This window comes from Athene noctua, chromosome 4 (genome assembly GCF_965140245.1).
Source record: "Athene noctua chromosome 4, bAthNoc1.hap1.1, whole genome shotgun sequence".
Taxonomy (NCBI): Eukaryota; Metazoa; Chordata; class Aves; order Strigiformes; family Strigidae; genus Athene; species Athene noctua.
In genome coordinates, this window is record NC_134040.1 from 58938769 (window position 1) to 58959416 (window position 20648).

The window sequence follows — 20648 nt, forward strand, 5'->3', positions numbered from 1 at the left end:
TTAAATGGGGGGAAAAAAAAAAAAAAAGTGAGGTCAATGCTAAGGATGAAAAATTACATTCCAAAGTAAAGAAATGAGAAAAGTTTCACCTCTAATAATTGAAATCATGACATGAATGACTTTCCTCTTTTATTTGTTACTTGTAAATACTGAAGAATTAACCAGTCAATGAAAGCTCTGGAGTTAACAGATTGTAAGAAGCTTCTCAGGAGGGTCAGCATTCACTCCCCCTTTGCAAGAAGAAGCTGATTTATGTAGCTTATATGCATTTGAGCTGCTCATAAAGCTGAAAACAAGTATTGGGGCAAGCCCTGCACAGGAGTCACTGTGCTAAGAAAGAGAAAAGACCTTAGGACTTAGAGGTAATATGAAGGGTTTTATATGCCCTAAGTGGCCGATGGTCATGCAGTGATGAGCACAAACTAACAGACCTGGCTAAGAAATGGCACTCCTTAGCTCAGAAACAGCACTGCTATAATGCCCATTTGCTTTTGGTTCTGCAACTGGCTGGAGCTTCTCTGCAGTTCTGCGGTCCAGATTTTTAAGGTATTAACAAATCAAATTCTCATCTGTCTCTGACTTACCAGGGAGCTTTTCATTTGCTTGTTTGTTCAGAGGGGATCTGAATTCCCACATACCTCTAAAAATTTGGCCATTAATATCTATGCACACCAAAAGCTACAAGTAATGCAGAATTCACGGAGCAGAAGTCATTTTTGTGAGAATTTTTAATTTAAATACCTTAGGCTGGTGCGTTTTGCACTTACACATATTTTTACATAGCACAGATCATGCATCCATTCTGTGCTGTTCAAAATTCCTGGTTTGGATGGCTTTGATGTAATAAATATATCACGGGATGCAACATGATACAGGGATTGTCCACAATCAAGATAAGACTGGTTTTATGCAATACTCCAGGGAAGGGGGATGTTTTTTCACAAAACTGCTTATCGATTCTGGGGCTGAAATCCTATCCAACAACTTTGTGGCACTCCTCTGATGTGGCCAAGTTAGATTTAGCCCTTTAGGGTTGTACTGTATACTTAGTAGTTTGGGGGGCCAAGGGGGAGCTAAGTTTGGAGTTTGGTATTTTGCTCTTCATCTTCCTTCTACCTCAGCATTCTTCTACCCAGAGGGAACACCAGGTCCATGCCTGCTTTTGCAGCCATTGCCAACCGTCTTGCTTGGCAGGCTGGTGAATACTTGTTCCTGCTTGGGTTTGCTGGCGTCTGTCTCAAAGTGTGCAGCCTGTGCCAGCCAGCAGACTATTAGCCCTGTCAAATATTGTGACTCTCTGGTGAATAGCGCAGTGCGTAATGTTGGCAATACTGGAGTAGCTAAGCCTACAAGTAATTACTTGATTTGCAATTGTTTATTTCTTTATGTGCAAAAGCTGGAAAAATTCTAACATCCACAAAAGGATAAACGTTAATCTGCCCTGTGCCTTTGCACTAATTACCTTTCTTCCATGATTTCTCTAATAGCTGCCACATTAGGACCGGCTCCTAGATGGGTATAGAAAGGACCTTCATCTTTTTCAATAATTTGCTCTGTTTAAAACAAAATAAAGGTTATTACTTTGAAGCTTAATTCTTTAATGTAAAAAGTCACATTGCAAAGCTTACATCTAGCTTGTTAGAATACTGCTGTATGGGTCTGGGGTCAGAGTTTTCAAACACTTATGTTTAAAGTGTGCCCATGCAATTTGTACAAAACATGCAAAGCATGTGGCTAATCCCGCACATAGCCATGATACGGACTGTGTGCCTTTTGCTAACACAAACAGTTGTTTCACATCTTGGGCTCTACACTGAAATTCAAAAGGCATTTTCCTGTTATCACTGAACAATTGTTTCTCCTTCTCCCACTTCCTCGTCTCCCCCAGTATCTAGAAAGGAGGATAAATGGGTAACAACGGTAAATATTGACATTAGTGAGCTGTACCGTACTTGTTTTTCAGCAGACCTGTTACAGTGTAGGAACCTACAGCTTAAGAAAGTGGCCAGTAAGGTTACATAGAGAATTTCTGCCACCCATAGAAAGACTCTGTGAAATGAAAAAAAGCAAATTTGCTGAAAGAAATCCTGTGCAAGGCTTAGTCAAAATGCTTATATGCTAAGAATGTCAGTTTTCTGTGTGTAGGTAGGACATGTCAGCATTCACAATATATTCTATATGTTTGGTCTGATACCAGGAGGCAGGCTCCAGCAGTGAGAAACGGCCAGGCTCTGCTTGGTTTCAGGAGGAGATGGTGGAGCTGTGCTGACTTGTCTGAGGGCTGACTTTATGCTTTCTGCCACGCTAAATCCAAAGGCTGGATGAGGTGATACTGCTCTTGATGTTAGAGCCTCCAGAAGCATGATGAAGGCATGCTATAGACCTGAATGAGTCAATGGGGGAATGGTTTATTTTAATCTTCCTAAGGACAAATATTGGTAGGAAAGAGCAATAACCCCTATCGATTACACCATGGCACTGGATTCTTCAAAGACGACAGGAACTAACTTTCATGCTCCTTTATTTCCTAGAGGGTCTTCTAAGACTGAAGAATTAAAATGCAAGTGGAGAATAAGCTCTTTTGCTTAGTTAGCGGTTGCAATACTGCCTATAAAAATAGTGATAAGAATGAAATGATTGCAAGAAAAACTTGTGCCAACTACATTGGAGAAACCGTCTCCAGAAAAAAAACAAAACCAAACAACTTCAGTGTTTGCAAAAAACTACATTTTGTGGGTTATTTCTTATAAAACGAGGAACAGCAAGGAACTGGCTTCCATTTTTCTTCCTGGGTGCTTTGGAAATTCACCACCTCCTCTTTTCGTTCCTGTGGATCTTCTCCAAGACATAGCCCCGAGTGTTCAAAAAGGCAAAAAGGTCCATTTTGCAGTTATGCAGGAGCATTCGTTCAACTTTCCCCTCCTATACTTGCTACGAAATCCCAGTAAGTGAGACTATAACATGGATTATTTTTTCTTCCATTTTTGGTACTGCACCTTTTGGTCTCAGCCTGAATAGTTTACCCAATAGAGTCTGAAAGTGCCTGTTAGATGTGGCTGTGTGCAGTGTCAGTGCTCTATGGAAGCCTGGGCTATAGGGCCATGCCTGTCACCGCTTTGCTTCCCTCTGCTCTATTCTTCCGGCTTTTGGAGATTGGGTATGTCATGAAGAAACACTGAGGGTCCCCCTTGCTGCTTTTTTGTGCTGCTTGCATAGCTTCTCTACGAAAGTGCTGATCTCTTTTGCCTTGCAGGAGACGAGTGCGTGAAAGGGAGGATAAACTCTTACAACAAGTGAGGAATAACCTGTCATTCCTTCTTTGCTTAGACTTTACTCAAGAAAACTGCAGCAATTTCACTGTAAGAGCAAAACATGGTATCAGGATCTCAAGTTTTGGACCCAGGACATATTTTATAAATGCTGTATCTAACCTTGACAAATAAATTAGATTATAAAGTTATGACCTACTTTTTATCAGCATGTTGTCATTACATGTCTGCTGCTCAAGGAAAATGAATGTGAGGGGATACATTACTGGCCATAAGCATTCTGACTGAAAAAGCAAATAGGTAATTGCTTTATGAAATATTGAGAAAGTGCCTGTGTGTAGGGTTGGATAAGTGAAGTAGGTGTAATGTATGAAATTGCAATTTTATAAGTCTTTACTAATTACTGTTCTAAAAAAAAACCCCAAAAAATCCTTCAAGAAAAACATCCAACTAACCCCATGATCCCAACTTGAAGGCTTGTTTCCTTCCTGTGAACTAGTACGTTTTTAGTACATCTCAGCACTTACCAACACAGCTGCAAGATGGGAAATCATACTGGGTTTTGGCAGGTGTGTCCAATAAATTTTTTACAGGAGTATCCAATAACTTGGAAGGTGAGTCTAAAAAATTGTTGAGAACAGTTCCAGCTGTTCTTTTGGTCGGGGTTTTTTCAGCAGATGAGTTTACTTGCTGATCTAAGATTGGGGTCTGAGTGTCAAAATCTGCAGCACTGGTATTTCTTGATAGGATGGTAATAGGGCCCGCTGTTTCAACCTTCACATGTTTAGGTGATTTGATAGTAAAAGTCTTGTGATCAAACAGTGATTTGACCTGTATCTGTTTTAGCTGCTGTTCCATTGTCTCAATGATGCTCTTTTGTTGCATGTTCTCACAGCCAAAGTGCTGATTCTCTTGTTTAATTGTTTTTTTCCACATTTTGTTTTCCAGCTGTCCAGCTGATGGACGCATGCAAACATTAGACTTTGTGCCAGCCTCAATTTTTATAGGCTTGCGTGCTGCACTGGGACCAATCTCGGTTTTGGGTTGCTGGTATGCTTGTTGCTCCTGTTTTTGCAAGAGATGCCACCTTAAAGCAGCATGCTTTTGAAAATCCTTCGAGGTTTGGGACTGCAAATGACAACCTCTCTGGTCTTGGGAGTGTGGGGCAGTTTGCTGGCTGTGGGGTAAGTACCGCTGAGGAATCTGTGTAGCTTGTTGGCTCGGGAGATCTTGGTTCAGACTACCACCGTAGCATTGTGTTTGCTGGAGTGGTAGCTGTATAACTGAAGCTTGTTGCGCCTGTTGCTCTTGTTCTTGGAAACAGTGATTCACATCTTGTTTTGTCGTCAAGTTATTTGAAAAATACTGCACATGTTGCAAGTCCTGCATTTTGCTGGCTCCAAAGCGTTCGATATTTGCGGCATTTTCTTTCTTCTCAGAAATCAAGTGCATGTTGTTTGGGCAGGGATGCTGCAGACCAGCGTTTGCTTTCCGACTGTAAAGGGGAGCTTTGTTGTTCATGCTCTGTACCTGCTCTAGGCCTAGCTGAGGGTTATGCAGTGAGAATGCAGCTGATTTCATGTACTTATTCCCAGTTTGAAAACAATCATCTGCTTTAAGCTGATTGAAGGACGTCCTGTCTTGTGGCTGCTCAGCATTGCTTTGGGAGCGGGAAATAGTTTGAGGCAGGTCTTTATTTTTCATTTGCAGAGTCTGTTGCTGGTTTGGGGTTAGCTGTGAACTGCATGGCAGTTGCACCTGATGTGTCTGTTTTTGAAGCATCTGTTGCAAAATGTGTGAATGCAAGAATTGCTCATTTTCCCCTGGCTGGGGATTCAAGTGCTGCTGTTTCAATGGGGCCCCTAAAGGCTGCTCGGCTTGTTCTGCTCTTTGCTGGAAATGGAGCTGCTGCAAAGGGTGTTGCTGCACTTGGGACTTGAGCAGGGAATCCATCTTCGTGAGCTGTGGCTGCGGTGAGTGTTTCTGGAACGGCAGCTGCTGGTCAGCTGTGGGATGCGGCTGCAGCTGGGAGGTCTCCCTTTTGTACAGTGGAGGAATTTGTTCCTGTTGCATTATCTTCTGGCTCTGGGGCTGTCCTGAAGGCCCCTTTAACGCATCAGGACTTCCAGCATACTGTTTTGTATAGGCTGTTTCGGCTGTGTGTGCCTGGAACTGAAGAATTGATCGTAATAATGCTTCGCTGGGCTTTTGGGGAGGCTCTCCCTGGCGGAACTGGGTGGAAACCAGTTCTATCCAGGCTGGTTTTGAATAATGTTGAGCCTGTTGCACAGGCTCTTTCACTTGGTCCTTTGCTTTGTCGGAAGGAATCTCGGGTTCTCTCTGTCCTGGGAAACACTGATAGTGTTGCTGCAACTCACCCTCACTTTGGCACGCTTGCAGATTTTGGAGGGGAGGCTCCGACGCCGGCGTCATTTCTTCTGGGCGCTGCTGAATTGAGGCGGCCACAGCAGCTTGTGGGTTGCTTTCACTGACATCTTGTGACATTTGTGCCTGCTGCGGAAGTCTGTGATGAGGGTGAAGTTGTTGTTGGCTGAGGCCGGGACTTTCTGACATTGGTCCCTGCTGTTGTCCTTCGTTCTTTATCTCCCCAGGAAGAGTTTCATCACATCTGCTGTCATAGGAATGGTGTCCTTCTTGCACCACGACGGACAGTGTGCTGTTCATTTCTGGAGCAGGAGCAGTGGAGGAATCTTTGTGAAACATTGAGTTCTGTTTAAAAAAAGCACCATTTTTTTCTGCTTGCTCAGAAAACCTTTCCAGAGCAGTGCTCTGAGCTTGCAGGTTACTGCTGGAACTTAGAGAGAGGTCTTGATTGGGAACCTGCCCTACACTTCCACGAACAGTACTGTTTCCTATGGGTAACTGGTGTGGATCATAGCTTGGAATCTGTTGCTGTAGCTGTAGTTCTGGTTTCTGAAGCGCACAGCTACCTGGCAATACAGGTGGTTTACTGGAGTCTTCTGCATTGTAGACCTCAGTAACCACTACAGCTGGCACTTGAGGCAGCTCAGAGTTTGAGGTCTGTGGGGAAGTGATCTGCCCTGAGGTATGGGATGAATGTGTTGTCTCATAGGACAACTCATTAGTAGCCTGACTGGTAATGGCATTGATATGAGATGTGTTCTTCTGCATCGCTATGGAAACATGTTCTGGATAATATTGAGACAGTGTTTTCTCCAGGAGTTCACCATGCATGCTTTCCATGGAAGAGGCAGAAACTGTAGCACCATTAGGCATTGGCACTGCCTTGTTCTTAAGTAGTAAGACAATGTCCCTGTTGTGGCAATGAATGTTTTCCTGCTCCTGCTCATCCTGCATCAGGAGGTCATGAGGGTTTTCTGAACCACCACTGTTGTATCTTGTAGACTGTATCAAATCTGAAGCTTCATTTTCTTGTCTTGCAAACCTCTCAAGTTTCTTCTCACTGTAACAATTGGAGACGCTTGGTTTTTCATTATTATCCTCTGGCTCAGCTTTTTCTCCATTTACCTCTTTGTCTTGTTTCACTTTCTTGCTCTCATGAAGTCCATACAGAGCAGGCTCACTAAAAGTGCGTTTTATCCCACCATTTTGCATATATTTGGAATATACTTTCTTTTCTTGTAAAAGGTCGGGGCTAATGCGGTTGTTTGGACTTCCCTTCAGGTGGGGCACTCCATAGTTGCTTTTAATGAATAGCTGCTTGTGGTCTCCGTTTACTTCAGGCCTCTCTGTTGCTGGACTTCCATTCTGTAGCTTCACCGCGGAAAGCTCTGCCTGGCATACGTGAGAAGACTGCGGTATTAGAAATGGACTCAATCTATTGCCGTCAACATGGTTGGTTCTGTCCTGTTCCATCTGGCCTGCTCCGGGGCCATCCACAAGGCTACCCTCTGAACGTATCTGAAAGAGAGAAGGAACAGAAGAGAATCTAAGTCAATTTTTTGTTTCCATCGATGGATGGCCAATTACTGACAATTTCTGCAGCATTCAAGCACCCATTCTCTTGACCAGCTCCCACACACAACGTGAGCTTGCAGGTGCATCTGGGGGTTTTCTCACTATCTTATGACATTTTTCAGCCCCATGTCTCCCTTTTTCTTGAAGGTTTGCTCTTCAAGATGAAAAGAGAGTGAAAATACAGAGTGGCTCCTTACCCACGTTTAACACACAAGCAGATATTTTACCAAAAAGACGTCTCCTAATAGTGCACAAAATATTCCCAGCTTTTGAATGATTTGTATAGACTCCTCTGTTGTCCCTTTTTCTCCTTGGTAATACAGAAAATCATGCCTAAACCATGGTTCCCAGACCTGGTGCTAATCCTGTTATTTGATTAAGTGTGCCAAACCTCTTTTGTGTGACTTGAAGGATTATTGCCACCAAGCTTGCCAATTAGAGGGAAAACCCTCCTTTTTTCTGTCTTCAGCTGTCTGACAAGGTCTTTTAAAACTGGCATTCCTAAAGACCATGCAAGTGGCATGATACACATGTGAGACAAAGCCACGCTTGATTGCTGTCCATAGGAACTCTTACAGTTCATCAACATCTTGGTAATGTTGACAGAAACAAATTGAGAGATTTCTGAAAGGTTTGATGCAAGAGGTATTTTTTCAGGTATTAATATCCTTAAAAATTTAAAAATACACATCAAGCATGGCTTAAACTATGCATTTGGGTTTTGAACTGAGCTCCACAGCTGTGGAGCTAGAATTTTTTTCTTCTTTGTTTGGATGTGAAATCCCACTTTCTCATATACTCTTTATTTTTTATTATAAAATGAAGTTTTTTGTTGGATAAAAGTACTGACGATCTGCAGTGAACAAATTCCCTATAATGACAAGCTAATCCTGCTCACATGGGTATTTCCAGGATACACAATCCCACTTAAGAGATACAGCCCTTGCTTGACTCTGCTTGTAATTTATTCTTTGTTGGCTTTATGGTTCTCAATCAGTCACAAATGACAGAAGACAGACTGACAGAGGATCTTACAGATATGAGATTGCCTAGAGAAAATGTGGATATATTCATGTCTTTGTCCTAATGCTTTTATTTTTAGTTTGCATAAAGGGCAATCTGAGGGGTTCTCCATTACCAGGTCATCCCTGGTTGGACTGCAAAGTCAGGAGACACGCTACACGTGGCTGCTATTGCACTACATACAATGAACTGAAAAATTTCTCCCATCATGGCTGCTCTGCTTATGTATTTATCCTACACTAACCTTTTTTAAAAAAATGTTAAGGAACATCTAATTTATATAGTTTTCAGTGCCTTGCTCAGTTGAGTAGTCTGATTCCAAAATGCTTTTAAAAGTAATATTAATTAATGAGATTCATCACATCCAGCAGAATCCCCTCTGCTTGTAGGTCTGATTTCAGTATCAGGACAATTCAGACATACATTCTGACTGTCAAACACCTAAATGACTTGTATCTGCTTCTTCCTTATGCCAAACTTGGTAAATCTAAAATTTACACTTCTGACCTCCTGAAGATTTTTCCTTTCTTTCTGTTTATGTTTTCAATTTATGTTTTGTATGACAGAAGTAGAGAAATTCTCTCTCTACAAGTAACAGTACTTGAAAAAAGTGGTTTTGAATGGAAAGCTAAGAATAGGGAGATGGAAAAGAATGTTTGTCCATCTTACCTATTTTCTTGACAAGGTAAGATAGGCTTCTTCCCTTCTAGATATATTTCAGTACATTTCCCAACCTAGCTTTAAAGTACCACAAGACATGAGCCTTTGCAGCTTTCACAGGGAGATGATATTCCATGCTTAACAGAAAGCAGCGTGAAAAGGATTCCTCTGATGTGTCATTCTAGGCTAGGCAGCAGAATGATGCTCCCAGAGTGTCTCAAAAAGAAAATGCCAGCCTAATTTGGAAACCATTCTTTGCCTTCACACCTTTCATACCTAGAAATTGCAGCTGAACTGCAACTCAGACATGAGTGTGTAGGCTGTTGTATTTCACAAGTATGAAATGAAATAAAAGGCACCATAGTAATTAACACTGTGCTGTCAAGCTGCTTCTAAAATATTTATTTCTTTAAAAAAAAGTTTTAGTGTGTGTGATTGAGCCGTGAGAAACTTCCTCTGGCCCTCAAAGTCTGCCTTGCTGCTTGTGTTCTGGTGTACTGTGTGGGTTGCAACTAAATTCCTTCTGAGAGTTCCCAGACAATCTTTCTTCTCAAGTCCTTACTGATAGGTAAAAACACCTTTTTGTTTAGAAGTGGGGGCTGCCTGACTTCTCTAAACTTAGCTTGCAAACCCCTCCAAGGAGCACATCAATGCTTCAGAAAAGAGTCTTAGTTTCATGACATCCTCAAAAACTGCAAGGTTATCTTCACTATGTGACATGGATTATTATTCATGGTAATCTCAAAGACCTCATGGGTATGAGTCAAGCAGTTCCCCAAATTCTCATCACCTCCAGTGTAAAAGGCACTGGTGTTAGATATTGCAAAGGACACAGGAATCATTTGGTTCTTTAAAATACAAAACTAATTCATCGACTAAAAGCGCCAGATTTGCATTTTTTGAAATGCGTCTAGGATTGTGGTGACTTTGTGTTATACTTATTTCTCTTGTCTACACTCAGTTACTCACAATCCTCGAGTCACACCCAAGTACAAATCTTGCTCAAGCAGCTACAAATCACAGCAATTATTTGTAACTTAAAACCAGCAAAAGACAAATGGCAACAATACCTTTATTACTGATTTTAACTGGGATCCTGTGAAGATATTCTTGATGATACTACTAAGCAGACCTGACTGCATCTTACAAAGTCTCTGTGGTTGCTGCGTAATTGTTGTGGAGTGAACTGTCTGCCTCCCAAAGTAAATCTACCTTTCCCTAAGCATAGCAGTTAGCCTTTTTTCTCTTTCCCATAGCTGTATTTTATCCAGACCATTTAGAAGTTCCACATATTTCTTTTCAGCTATAATTCATTAGAAATTCAAGTCACATCAGCAGCATCTGTGAAACAATTACTGCATCTAGGACTGACTCTGCAGTCTAATCCATCATAATTATGACTGGCCTCTTTGAAGATGCCATGATGCGTGACTTAAATATAGCACATTACTGTGCAAATGGATCAGCATCTCATCCCAATATGCATTCAAGTTATAATTCAGTCCTCCACCGTTTGACTTTTTCAGATGCAAGCAATGTATGTACATTTATTTCTTGCCACATGTGGGGCACAAATTGAAAACCAGGTACTGAAAGAGTTTGAGATTTTTTTTTTTCTTTTTTTCCTTTATGGGCAACTTTGGCATATTCCTGCCACCTCTATCAATATAGGAGTACCGAAAGACTGTGGAAGGCATTGTTATGAGCACGACAAACATTTCTGCAGCAACAAAAGTATTCTTAGTTATCTCATTTTCTTTCATGGAAAATATTTTTTTACTTTTAGCCAGTTCTAGAGGTTCATACCTTATTTTATATAGCAACTGTTTCTGAGGAGTTTGTGAATGCAAGGTGAATGAATAGACGAATACACCCACTGCAGGGGAGTACGATCTTCTGCAAAGCTGGGCAAGATTCCCAGTAGAAAAAGTAGGTGGGGGGATACTGTGTTAAACTACTCACAGCCCTGAAAGGACCAAAAGGTGGGATGTCAGATGGGTTGTTTCCCCTTCTGGGGTTAGCTGGGATAGAAATAGATCTCCTTGGAGGTTTTTTCCCCTGGTAGAAATGTACCTCCTCAGATCATGACCTCCGCTGACTTGTGATCAAGTGATTATCAGGAGGAGACTCAAGAAAGCAGAAGATGGGATGCCTAGGACCTTGTCAGTGGCTCACTGGATTGCTCTGGGAGCACTGCTACCACCTCCATCCTGCTGGCACCTTTCTGCCACCACCAGATGACAGAGAGGTCTAAATTGTTCCCAAACAAGAAACCCCTGTAGCACTTCCTAGACAGGAGGTGAATTTAACTATATCTTGCCAAACTCCAGACTGGTAAACTGTGCCTTCTGCTTACTCTCTCCTGCTCCTATCACAGGTACAGTACAGTAGCTGGCTTCACTTCTGGCTTAATCTGCTATATATTATTATGGGCTGTTGTGCAGTTGCTTCTCTTCTCTGAAGCTCGTGCCCCTGGCAGAGATCAAGAATGAATGAAAATTTGAGAAAAGGCATGAATTAGAGCTATTCCTAAGTAAGGACACTTATATATGGTATTATCAGAAAGCTTAATTTTCTGTGCTAAAACCTTAAATCTTTTGGACTTGCATATATGCAGAATTGTTTCTGATTAACTCTGTCAAAGTTTTCTCTATTTTAATTTTAGAACAAGATGTGTAAACAGTTATAATGATACTCAACACCATGATTTATTGCTGTGTGGTTATTATGGGATGTTATTTTTCATGGGCCTAAGCAGCAGTTGCTTCAGCTGTGCCTTGGGTTAACACCTGTAAGTAAGCTACAAACATCACTAGAGGAGAAAAAATGTGCAGTTAACTCAGATGGCTAATTGGCAATGTAACACATCAAAGCTCCTTATTAGCAAGACATTTCCATTATTGCTGGGATAAAATGTTGCACATGTGAAAACTGGTATATAGTTTAAGGATTTCCTGTACGTTTTTCACTTAAGGTGCACTGTGTTTATACACAGAAACATAGCAAGCTTCCACGTGGAAACTAATGGGAGAGGCAAGACCAGGACTACCCCTGCACAGATTCTGGGTCGTTTGCCATTTGCAGAACAGCTTCTTCCCAAGCCAGGGTTGCTGGTAGTTTGTAACAATATGATACCATCACAAACCAAACCCCATGTGGGCCTGTTGTTTAAATGTGAGTTTAACATGCTTTTTTGAAGCCAAGGCACCCATGAGAGAGAATTTTAACCCTGTTTTCCAAAGCAGATTTGAAAGAGAGATTGCATTCATGCCCAAGGTAAATTGAAGCTCTGAACCCCACAACACACCCTGAGGATTTGCTCTGCTCCCTATTAGCATCACTGCCACCCTGCTGCAAGTGTGGTGGCTGAGTGAAACTTGAAAGCAGATGTAAAGGAGGCCCCAAGACAAGGACACTCTGTTGTTAGCTGGGCTCTGTGGCTTACAATGGGGTCCTTTTGCTCTGCATTCAGCTGTCTCTTCATTTGGGTAGTATATTTATTCAGTGTATAAGCAATGCTTTGGAAAAAACTTGCATAAAGATGTTGTGCCTTCTCTGTCCCTTGAAGCTTTTAAGGTATATTTCTTTCTAAAATAAATGTATTGCTTTCTCATTGGAGCTTTAAATAGCAGTTAAGGGGTTAATCTAGAAACTACTGGATGAGACTGTGACTGTATTCTGCAGGAGGTCATATTACATGAATATAATTGTCTTCTCTGGTATTTAGATCTACAAATGATCTGTGTCAAACAGAAAAGAAAATGTGGGATGGCTGAAATTTGTTACTTAATTTATAGCTAATTTATCCTTAATTTACAGGGAAAATGGTGACCAGTGAATATAGATATAAGCAGGCATAAGGGAATGAAGAGCATGGGATTTGTGAAATATGACAATTAATAATTCATTAAATATTATCCAAGCCAGAAGCCTCATAATTCATGCATTTTTAAATCAACTAGTGCTAAACCCCCTCAGTTTATTGACACTGGTTCTTGAGTTTCAGTGATGCAATGATCTAATCACAAAAGCACTTGAATCAGTTTGATTTTTGACCTTAATACAGAGGGCAAGAGAGTAAACTTAAACTGGTCTGCACAGTGATTTCCCCTTGCTACATTATATAACCATCAACAAGACTAGATACTGCATTATATCCACCCAGACATGAAAAATTGCACTATTTTAGCAATTGCAGAAAATCAAGGGGAGTGAAAATTAAATGCCTCTACAATACGGGTGGAAAAAACCAATTATGTGAAGGAAATGAATTCTGGAATATAAAATGTGAGTAAATAGGAATTATAATGTTGCATAACACAGCTCTCCAGTTCCAATTTTTTTGGTGATTTATGCCTTATACAAACTTTGCACCTAATTGTAGCATGTAGCACTTCTAACAGAAGAACATAACTCTTCAAGTCACTTGCAATGCCACCGTAGTACGACTAGATCATAAATGTTTCCTGAAAGGTTGAACTTTAGAACTAGACTGGATTTAAAAGACAAAAGGACCTTCCTGCTGGTATAACGAAGAACATTCAAGATGAGGTTGGCACCTACACTTGATCTTGCTGGTTGAAAGCTCATTTCTGTGATTTGGAGTACGGTGGATCCGGGTATTTTATACTGACAGGCTACTGCACAGAGCTGTATTACTTCCCAAATTGGTCTGTTTAACATTACCTTGGGTGTTGGTAAGCTTGACATACTTTAAGACCAGTATTGCTCAAGTTCTTGAGCGACACCTTGACTATTATGCACCTTCCACAAATACAGGGAAGCTGAACTAGAACACCCTTTCACCTTTGCTGTTTTTGAGTCACTGCAGTTGATAACTGTAATAGGAAGGCTGTGGGAATGGGAGTTATTCTTAAACGCTGGGGTTGTTGAAGGAAGCGTGCGCCAAGTGAGAAACTTCTATGCCTGGGTATAATGATGAAGTTTTCTTGTGTGCCTGTGAAATTTGGACTAGCAAAATTGTTTCAAATTGTGACCCACACAGGGCATCATTTGAGTAATTCAGAAGTGCCTATGGATCCACATTGGGAAACATGTTGGAGTAGGAAAACAGAACCAAGTCTCTTTTTTTCTTCATATCAGCCAATTAGCATGCTAGGTTAGGTGCGTTGAGCAAAGGCTGGCAAGGTAGGGTAAGTGGTGTTATTAGTTGTGCAACTGGTGCTCAGACCCGTTTTATATTTCTGGAGAAATGGTGTAATTTGAGGGATGATTTTCTTCTCAGTATTTCCACTACCCCTTGTGTCAAATGGTAATGATGATACTGGCCGCTGATTAAAATCAGCTTTCCAAGAGCAATAGCTAACTGCTCGTGCTATTCTGACCGAGCTCTGTAGTGCAGCGTGCCTCTGTGTGAGCATGCCAGAATAAGCAAGCATTGGTGGCTGAACACTTCTGGTGACTGTTCTTCAAGACATGCTTGATGTTATCAACCTGCCGTTTAGGGAAGGTTACTAAGAGGTCAGTGTCATCATTATCTTCCAGTTTCTGTGATCTTTGTCCATCTGGCTTCAGACCTGGATATATAGCATGGATTTCTTGGGTTGATGACTTCCTGACATCAGTTGAAGGTCGGTTATCCACGATGATTTCATCACAGCTGTTAGCAGAGTTAAGTAATTCTCTATTAAGTGGTACATCCTCCTTGAGAACTAGAAGCAGTGGAAGAGATTCTCTTCAGCCCACACTATAAAGAAGAAAGGGAGTACCCAAAGGAAAAACCACTGGCAAGCTAAAGATTTCAGGGTTTCATCATGTTGGGACAGTAACATTAGAAAATAGGAACAAAAATGGTCCTGTTCGGCACATGGGTGGAAGAACCGATAAAAGAGAGTAAAATGCTGTGGGCTGCAGTGTCCTCAGAAAGCCTATTTACACAGCTCTGTTTTCCATTATCCTTTGAACTTCAAATAGGAAATCCTGTTGGTCTCCCAGTTCTGATGAAAACAGAATTTTGGATGAAAGGCAGTTTTCTTAAATTTCTTCTCCAAAAGTTGAAGATGAAGGCCATACCGAGAGGAGAGTGGAGAGAATGCAGAAACAAGGGCTGATGACTCTGAGGATTACTCTGACTCCTGCTCCCACATGCCTGGATGATAAAGCATCCCTTTCAGCCCCTTCACTAACTTCACTATGGTAGCCTTTACACCCCCACACCCTTTTATCCTCCCTTTTTCTCATGCCTCCACCACACCTAAGCTGGGATGCTGTAGTGAACTCAATTTTCGGCTACTATTCTTGGTCATTGAGAAATGAGAGGCAGCATAGAGAGACAGCTCCCAGGCTACACAGTGTGCACTGTGTATGCTGGTGTACCCAAGGGACAGGTGCTGGGGATCCCTGCCTGGGGCAGCAAGCCACAAGATACCTGTGTGTCCATATGCGAGATGCTGTATGCCACTGCAGCTTCTGTGTGGCTTCCTACATCCTTCCAGGGATTTACTTCCAGATGGTGAAGTTGGAGGAGTTGAGCCAAAACAAGGGTGCTTGCTTTGGAAAGATCTTGTGCTGTTTTAATTGTGTGATTTGATTTAAAAATGTGTTTTCATGCCCACTTGTGATTTCTTTTTTTTCTTACTTTCAATTTTTGCCTTGCACGACTTGCAAACCAAACCAATTGCTCATAAACATATGGGAAAAATAGGTTTGTCAGGGGCCTGAGGACATGAGTGCCCTGTTCCTCGGCTCCAGAGCAGCACCAGCCGGACCTGTACTAGTCCACTCCAACCTGTTTTCAAAGGTCTCTTAATGAGGAGGGTTGCATAATAACCTACAGTTACATGCAGTGCTCCATTAACATAATGTATTAGAAAACTTCCACCATTTAAAACATAACCTAGATAGTCTCTTCCCATCTACCACAGACTCATGGAGCAGTTTTTTCTCTTCTGTGCTATGGCTTCTTTCTCTCTGTGTAACTGAAGACTGCTACTAATGCTCCCCTCCTAGACAGAATAAACAACCCAGTTTGACATCTGATCTCCTCCCTGGGTGGATCTATATCCATACCATTTGTTCCCTGACCAGATGCACGGAGATCACAAAGCAAATGCAACAGTCTGCTCTTTGGAGACCTCATGCACATACCATTCTGCTAGATTTTCCCCGAGTTCAGATGTTTGATATACAAGCAGCTATAGTATGTGCCTATATAATATTTCAAATACCTGTATGAATTAACTTAACTGGCTTTTGCCCCAGTAACTAAAATCAGTTTATTCCTTCAATGTGAGAGGGAGTGTATAAATCACATTGAAATCGACAGAACAGGCTCATCACTTCTAGCACAGCTTTACAGAGGAGGTTGTTTCCTTAAAACCTGACTTCAGTACGCTTAAGCCTGTGAGCTGCTGGCACAAACATCTCTTCTGACTTACACTGTTGGTAAGACACCACAGAAGATAAGAATCTAATGCATTTTTAGAGGTCTATTAGAAGATGCTCCCTGGAGCTACAGTTACCATTCAGCTTCTTTCTGCATTCGTGTGTGGTCTTCAGGAGCAGTTTTCATGTGGGTTACTGCAATCTACAGGCAACAATGGCATGGATTATCATGCTGAAATCTACATCTAAGAAAACAGTTACAATTGCCTCTCCAGATGTACAAGAGATGAAAGACAAGGTGTTTTTGATGACCAAAGCCAGCTGACAACCTAAGAGCAGTCAAGATCTAACCCTGATAAAAGCACAATTCTGGGAGAGAAACAAAACATGGGAGCTGGCGCAGCCTTGCCAGGGTTCTGAGCACACAAGAGACCTTGGCACAGGTACTGTTGCCCTCCCCTTCAGTTTTAGGCTGGAGATGAAGATCTGGGACTAGATTTTCATTCTGAACACTCAATGTATGAGCTTGGGAAGAACTTGGCCATTGACTAATCTTAGATAAAATGGCCCAGGGCCCAAACAAATTGTAAGTCAAGAGACACCCACTGCACATCATGCTAGCATTTATCAAGGAGTTACAGCCTAGCTTCTTAAGGTTGGCTTGAAAAACAGATTTTCTGTAGTTACCATCTTGCCTACAGTCATTCTCCCCCCTTTCTAATTTTAGCTTTTTATTACTTGGCAAGAGAGTTTTTAGCTTTTCTTTAGGAGGCCACTATCAATCCTGTTCTGAGGATCAAGTGTTGGGCTCCAGTTCATGTTTCCACACAACTGAGGCCATTTCTGAGTTCCTTATCTTGTTACATCCTTCCTTACATAGAACATGGCTTTCATCCATAGCCACTTAAAACTTCCTAACATATAAGCATAAATGGGCAGTATATGGGGAATTTTATGTATTTTGTGGCAAGAAACATTTAATTAAGAGAGCTACTAGAGAAAAAAGCTTCCTACAGGGAGACAGGGATTTGTCTTTCTGTGGAATCTCCCTTTGGTGTTTCAGGGAAACTGGAAGCCAGTAAAAATTTTAGATTTTGTGAACAGGATGTTTGTTTAAAAACACAGCTCTAACATGAAGGCTTCTCCCTTGAACCAAATTACAAGACTGGATAAAAACTTGGGATTGCTGTGCCGAGAAAGGGTTGGGATCCCAGAACAAGCTGGCATTCCTGCTTTCCTTTAATTTCCAGTAATTCAAAGCACATTCTTTCTCCTGTTTAAATTTTGCTCTTTATGGCGAGATGCAACATGAAAATTCACTGCCGCTAAGCTAAAGCAGGAGGGGAAACTGGCAGATTGTGTTTTAACTCTCGCTAAGACTTTCAGACTCCTGCAGCTGACACTTGGAAGAGCAGTATTTGAGCAGTCCTGAAGGGAACTGCAACACTTCTCTCTCTCTGTCCTTCCTTTTCAAATATTTTCAAAGCTTTGAAAACAGTCGGTTGTTCTTCATTCTGGCAACTCGCCATTTGCTGCCAGCTCACATCAGTTCATAGTCTTCCAAGGTATCCAGTGGCCCGCATGGATTTGAGAGAGTTTGAAGCTCTAATGAAAGACCTTTGATATTTTGGGATGTTTAAGAGACATACAGAAACGGGTGAGTTAAAAGAGCTGTTGTCAGTTCCAGCAAAGCCCACTTCATATTCTCAGTCACAAGATACCGTTTCACTAATTGATTATTGTCTGTCCATAACACAGTCACGGTCTTAGTGCACAAAGAAGCAGTGTGGATGAAAAGCTCACCATTGTAAAGTACACACTCAACTGGATTTAGAAAGCTGGGAACTAAGACAAATCTAGGATACAGGACTGCTTTGAATGAAACTCATAAATCATAGCTGAGACTTTTTTCAGCTTAAGTAAACATCTTTACTACAGACGGTGAAAATGAATGGAAGCATTTTAAATGCCTCTCTTTACCCTTCCTTGGAAGGGTGGCAGGTAAGCTCTTCTTGAAAGGGTCAGGTGACTTTTCATTATTTAAATCCACACCTCCAGCAAGAAGGACCTGAAGCCACAAGTCTTGCAGAACTGCTCCTAGCTGGCAAGGTTATGCAAAGTGTTTGCCAGGCTAGTCCTTCAGCCAGAAGTCTAATAGCTTCGGTGGTCTTGAGCTCAGGAATGCAGGTGAAGGGATGAACGCCCTGCATTGTGCTGGTTGAGTTCCCATAAGCTTATGTGCGCCCTTGTACGTGAAGTGTGATTGCGCAGCACCGCCGCTGCTTTTCTTGCCAACACAAACCTTCACTCCCTCTTCTACTCCCCCTCCCCCAAAATACATCAAGGAGAGAACAGGCTTGGGGGCAAAGCAGGGATAAGAGGCATTAAGCTCTGATGTATGCAACTGGTTTTGCTCGGAAGAAAATGCAGTGCAGTCTGCACTTGGTAGTATTACTTCTATACAGCCTTTGGGGGCGATGAACAGCTGCTTTTCCTTTAAAAAAAAAGAAAAAAGTGGGAGTTGAGAGAAGAGAGGAGACAGCTATCAGGATACTAAATGTCTAATTCAGTCATTTAAACTAATGTGCATGCCACTGTCAAATGCATATAAGGCTTCTTTATTTTTGGTTTGGTAACAATCTGAGGGTCAGCCAGGTTGATTATGAGAAAATGAGCTAATGATTTTACTGTGGGAAGGGTGGGGGGGCAATGATGAATGGCAAAGTTTATCTATCTGCTCACTACACTCCCCAGCAAACAACCCTTCCTAACAGCCTCATCTAGCTCACAAAAGCTTGTGTGTAATTGATGTGTAATAAATCAGAAGCATGCCTCAGCTCCCCTAACCAAAATTATCTTAAAAGTTTATGATAGACATTGATGGTTAAGCAAATGTTCTGAAAAGTTAGTTGCACCTAAAATTAGAACTAAAAATGAGATGGGCAGTAAAAATATATTCTGGAGTACTTGAAGTTAACCTTTGAAGAAGCATGTGGGGGACTAAAATCAGGTGAGCACTAGAGACTGGATATATGTTCCCATAATACTGTGCGTCAACTCTGCAGCGTGCCATGTCCTTCAGAGAAATTACAGCATGAAGCTGTTTAGAGTCTATGTTCAGGGTGCTGAGGCCTCCCAGCCCAGCCTGTTTCCTACCTTCTCCCTTTGGCACCATTAAGGTCTTTCTACTGGTCAGTCCCAACAACACTGTGCTCCTCTCTTTAAGTGGAGGGTCCAGCCTGGCACATGGGCCCAGGGTATGTGAGCGATACAGGGCCTGTGTCAGCACTGCCCCGCAGGGCCCCAGTCCCATCCTGGAAACAGATGGGGATCCCAGCAGCTCCCGACCTCCCCCCTGCCTGAGCTTCCTGCTGCAGCCCTTGTTCCCAGAGGTGTGGAGGTACGGATGTCTCCACAGCTGTCAGAGCCTATGACAGATGACATGTACGATCAGGATGCTCCTCTGATGTTAAATGTTTCTTTGCTCTTTTTCCTCCAGTTGCACTTCCTCATACGCTGCAATATAACCAGGCAGCATGAAGTCTTAGTCTATGCTTCTTTTTTTTCTGGCTCCATTGAAAAAATTCAGTGTCTTAAAAACAGCTGCTACTACTTAATGATCTTTTGGTAACTAAGGCTGATTTCTTTTGTTATGTTCTCTGAAGATTAAATTTTGCTCTGAACTCTGTTGCCTGAAGGAGGCTATTGTAAAACAAGATACTCAGAAATCAGCAAAAAGATGTTCAAGCTAAAACAGAAAACCAAACCACTTTAACTCTAGCGGTGCTGCTGCCAATGAGTTTGAGAAAAGATCCTGAGATTATGCTAAAACCATCCTGGTCTTGTGGGCTGATGGCTGAGGAACTACCTTCTAACAGTGTACACAGCCTTGCAAAAGAATGATATGAGAGATGCTTCTTTGATGTTAGGTTTTAAATCCCAGTTTGATCAAACAGGCTATCATGTAACTAGATGCTCGTAAGCATTCCTATTGCTTTAGATTGTGAGGAGGGAAATACAAAGCTCAAGGATTTGCAGTCCCTTTTACAAGAGACCCGTTGGGGAGAGCCTGTATCTACTGCATACTGAAAAGCTCAATCAGGATTACAAAGGAAATTGCTATAAAAGATTAAAACATGCAGTCAGCAGTAATAAGTCTCCCTCTGTTTGTTGTCTCAGATTGTATTTGTGTTGGAGGAAAGATTGGTGTACTTCAGATAGCAGCAAGGAAGAGAGAGAGAGAGGTTTCAAGAGAGATTTTCCATGACAAGGTTAACAAGAGGAAGTGGATGGGGATGGGGGAATGTGCTCCACAGAGCTGCAGAAAGTGGAAGTTGGAGGAAGGCCGCAGCAACTAGAGACTAGAGCTAAAGACTTTGATGGAGGCAAAAT

The 20648-nt window shown here is 41.8% G+C and overlaps 1 protein-coding gene across 1 annotated transcript in view; it reads right to left on the minus strand.

Moving 5' to 3' along the window:
• TET2 (tet methylcytosine dioxygenase 2) overlaps positions 1 to 20648 on the minus strand; it is a 75665-nt gene that overhangs the window by 17963 nt on the left and 37054 nt on the right. Inside the window, exons 2-3 of the mRNA XM_074905497.1 lie at positions 3797 to 7172; positions 1463 to 1553 (exon numbers count right to left, since the gene is read on the minus strand). Coding sequence (XP_074761598.1) covers positions 1463 to 1553; positions 3797 to 7172 — 3467 coding nt within the window. The remainder of the gene's footprint in view (positions 1 to 1462; positions 1554 to 3796; positions 7173 to 20648) is intronic.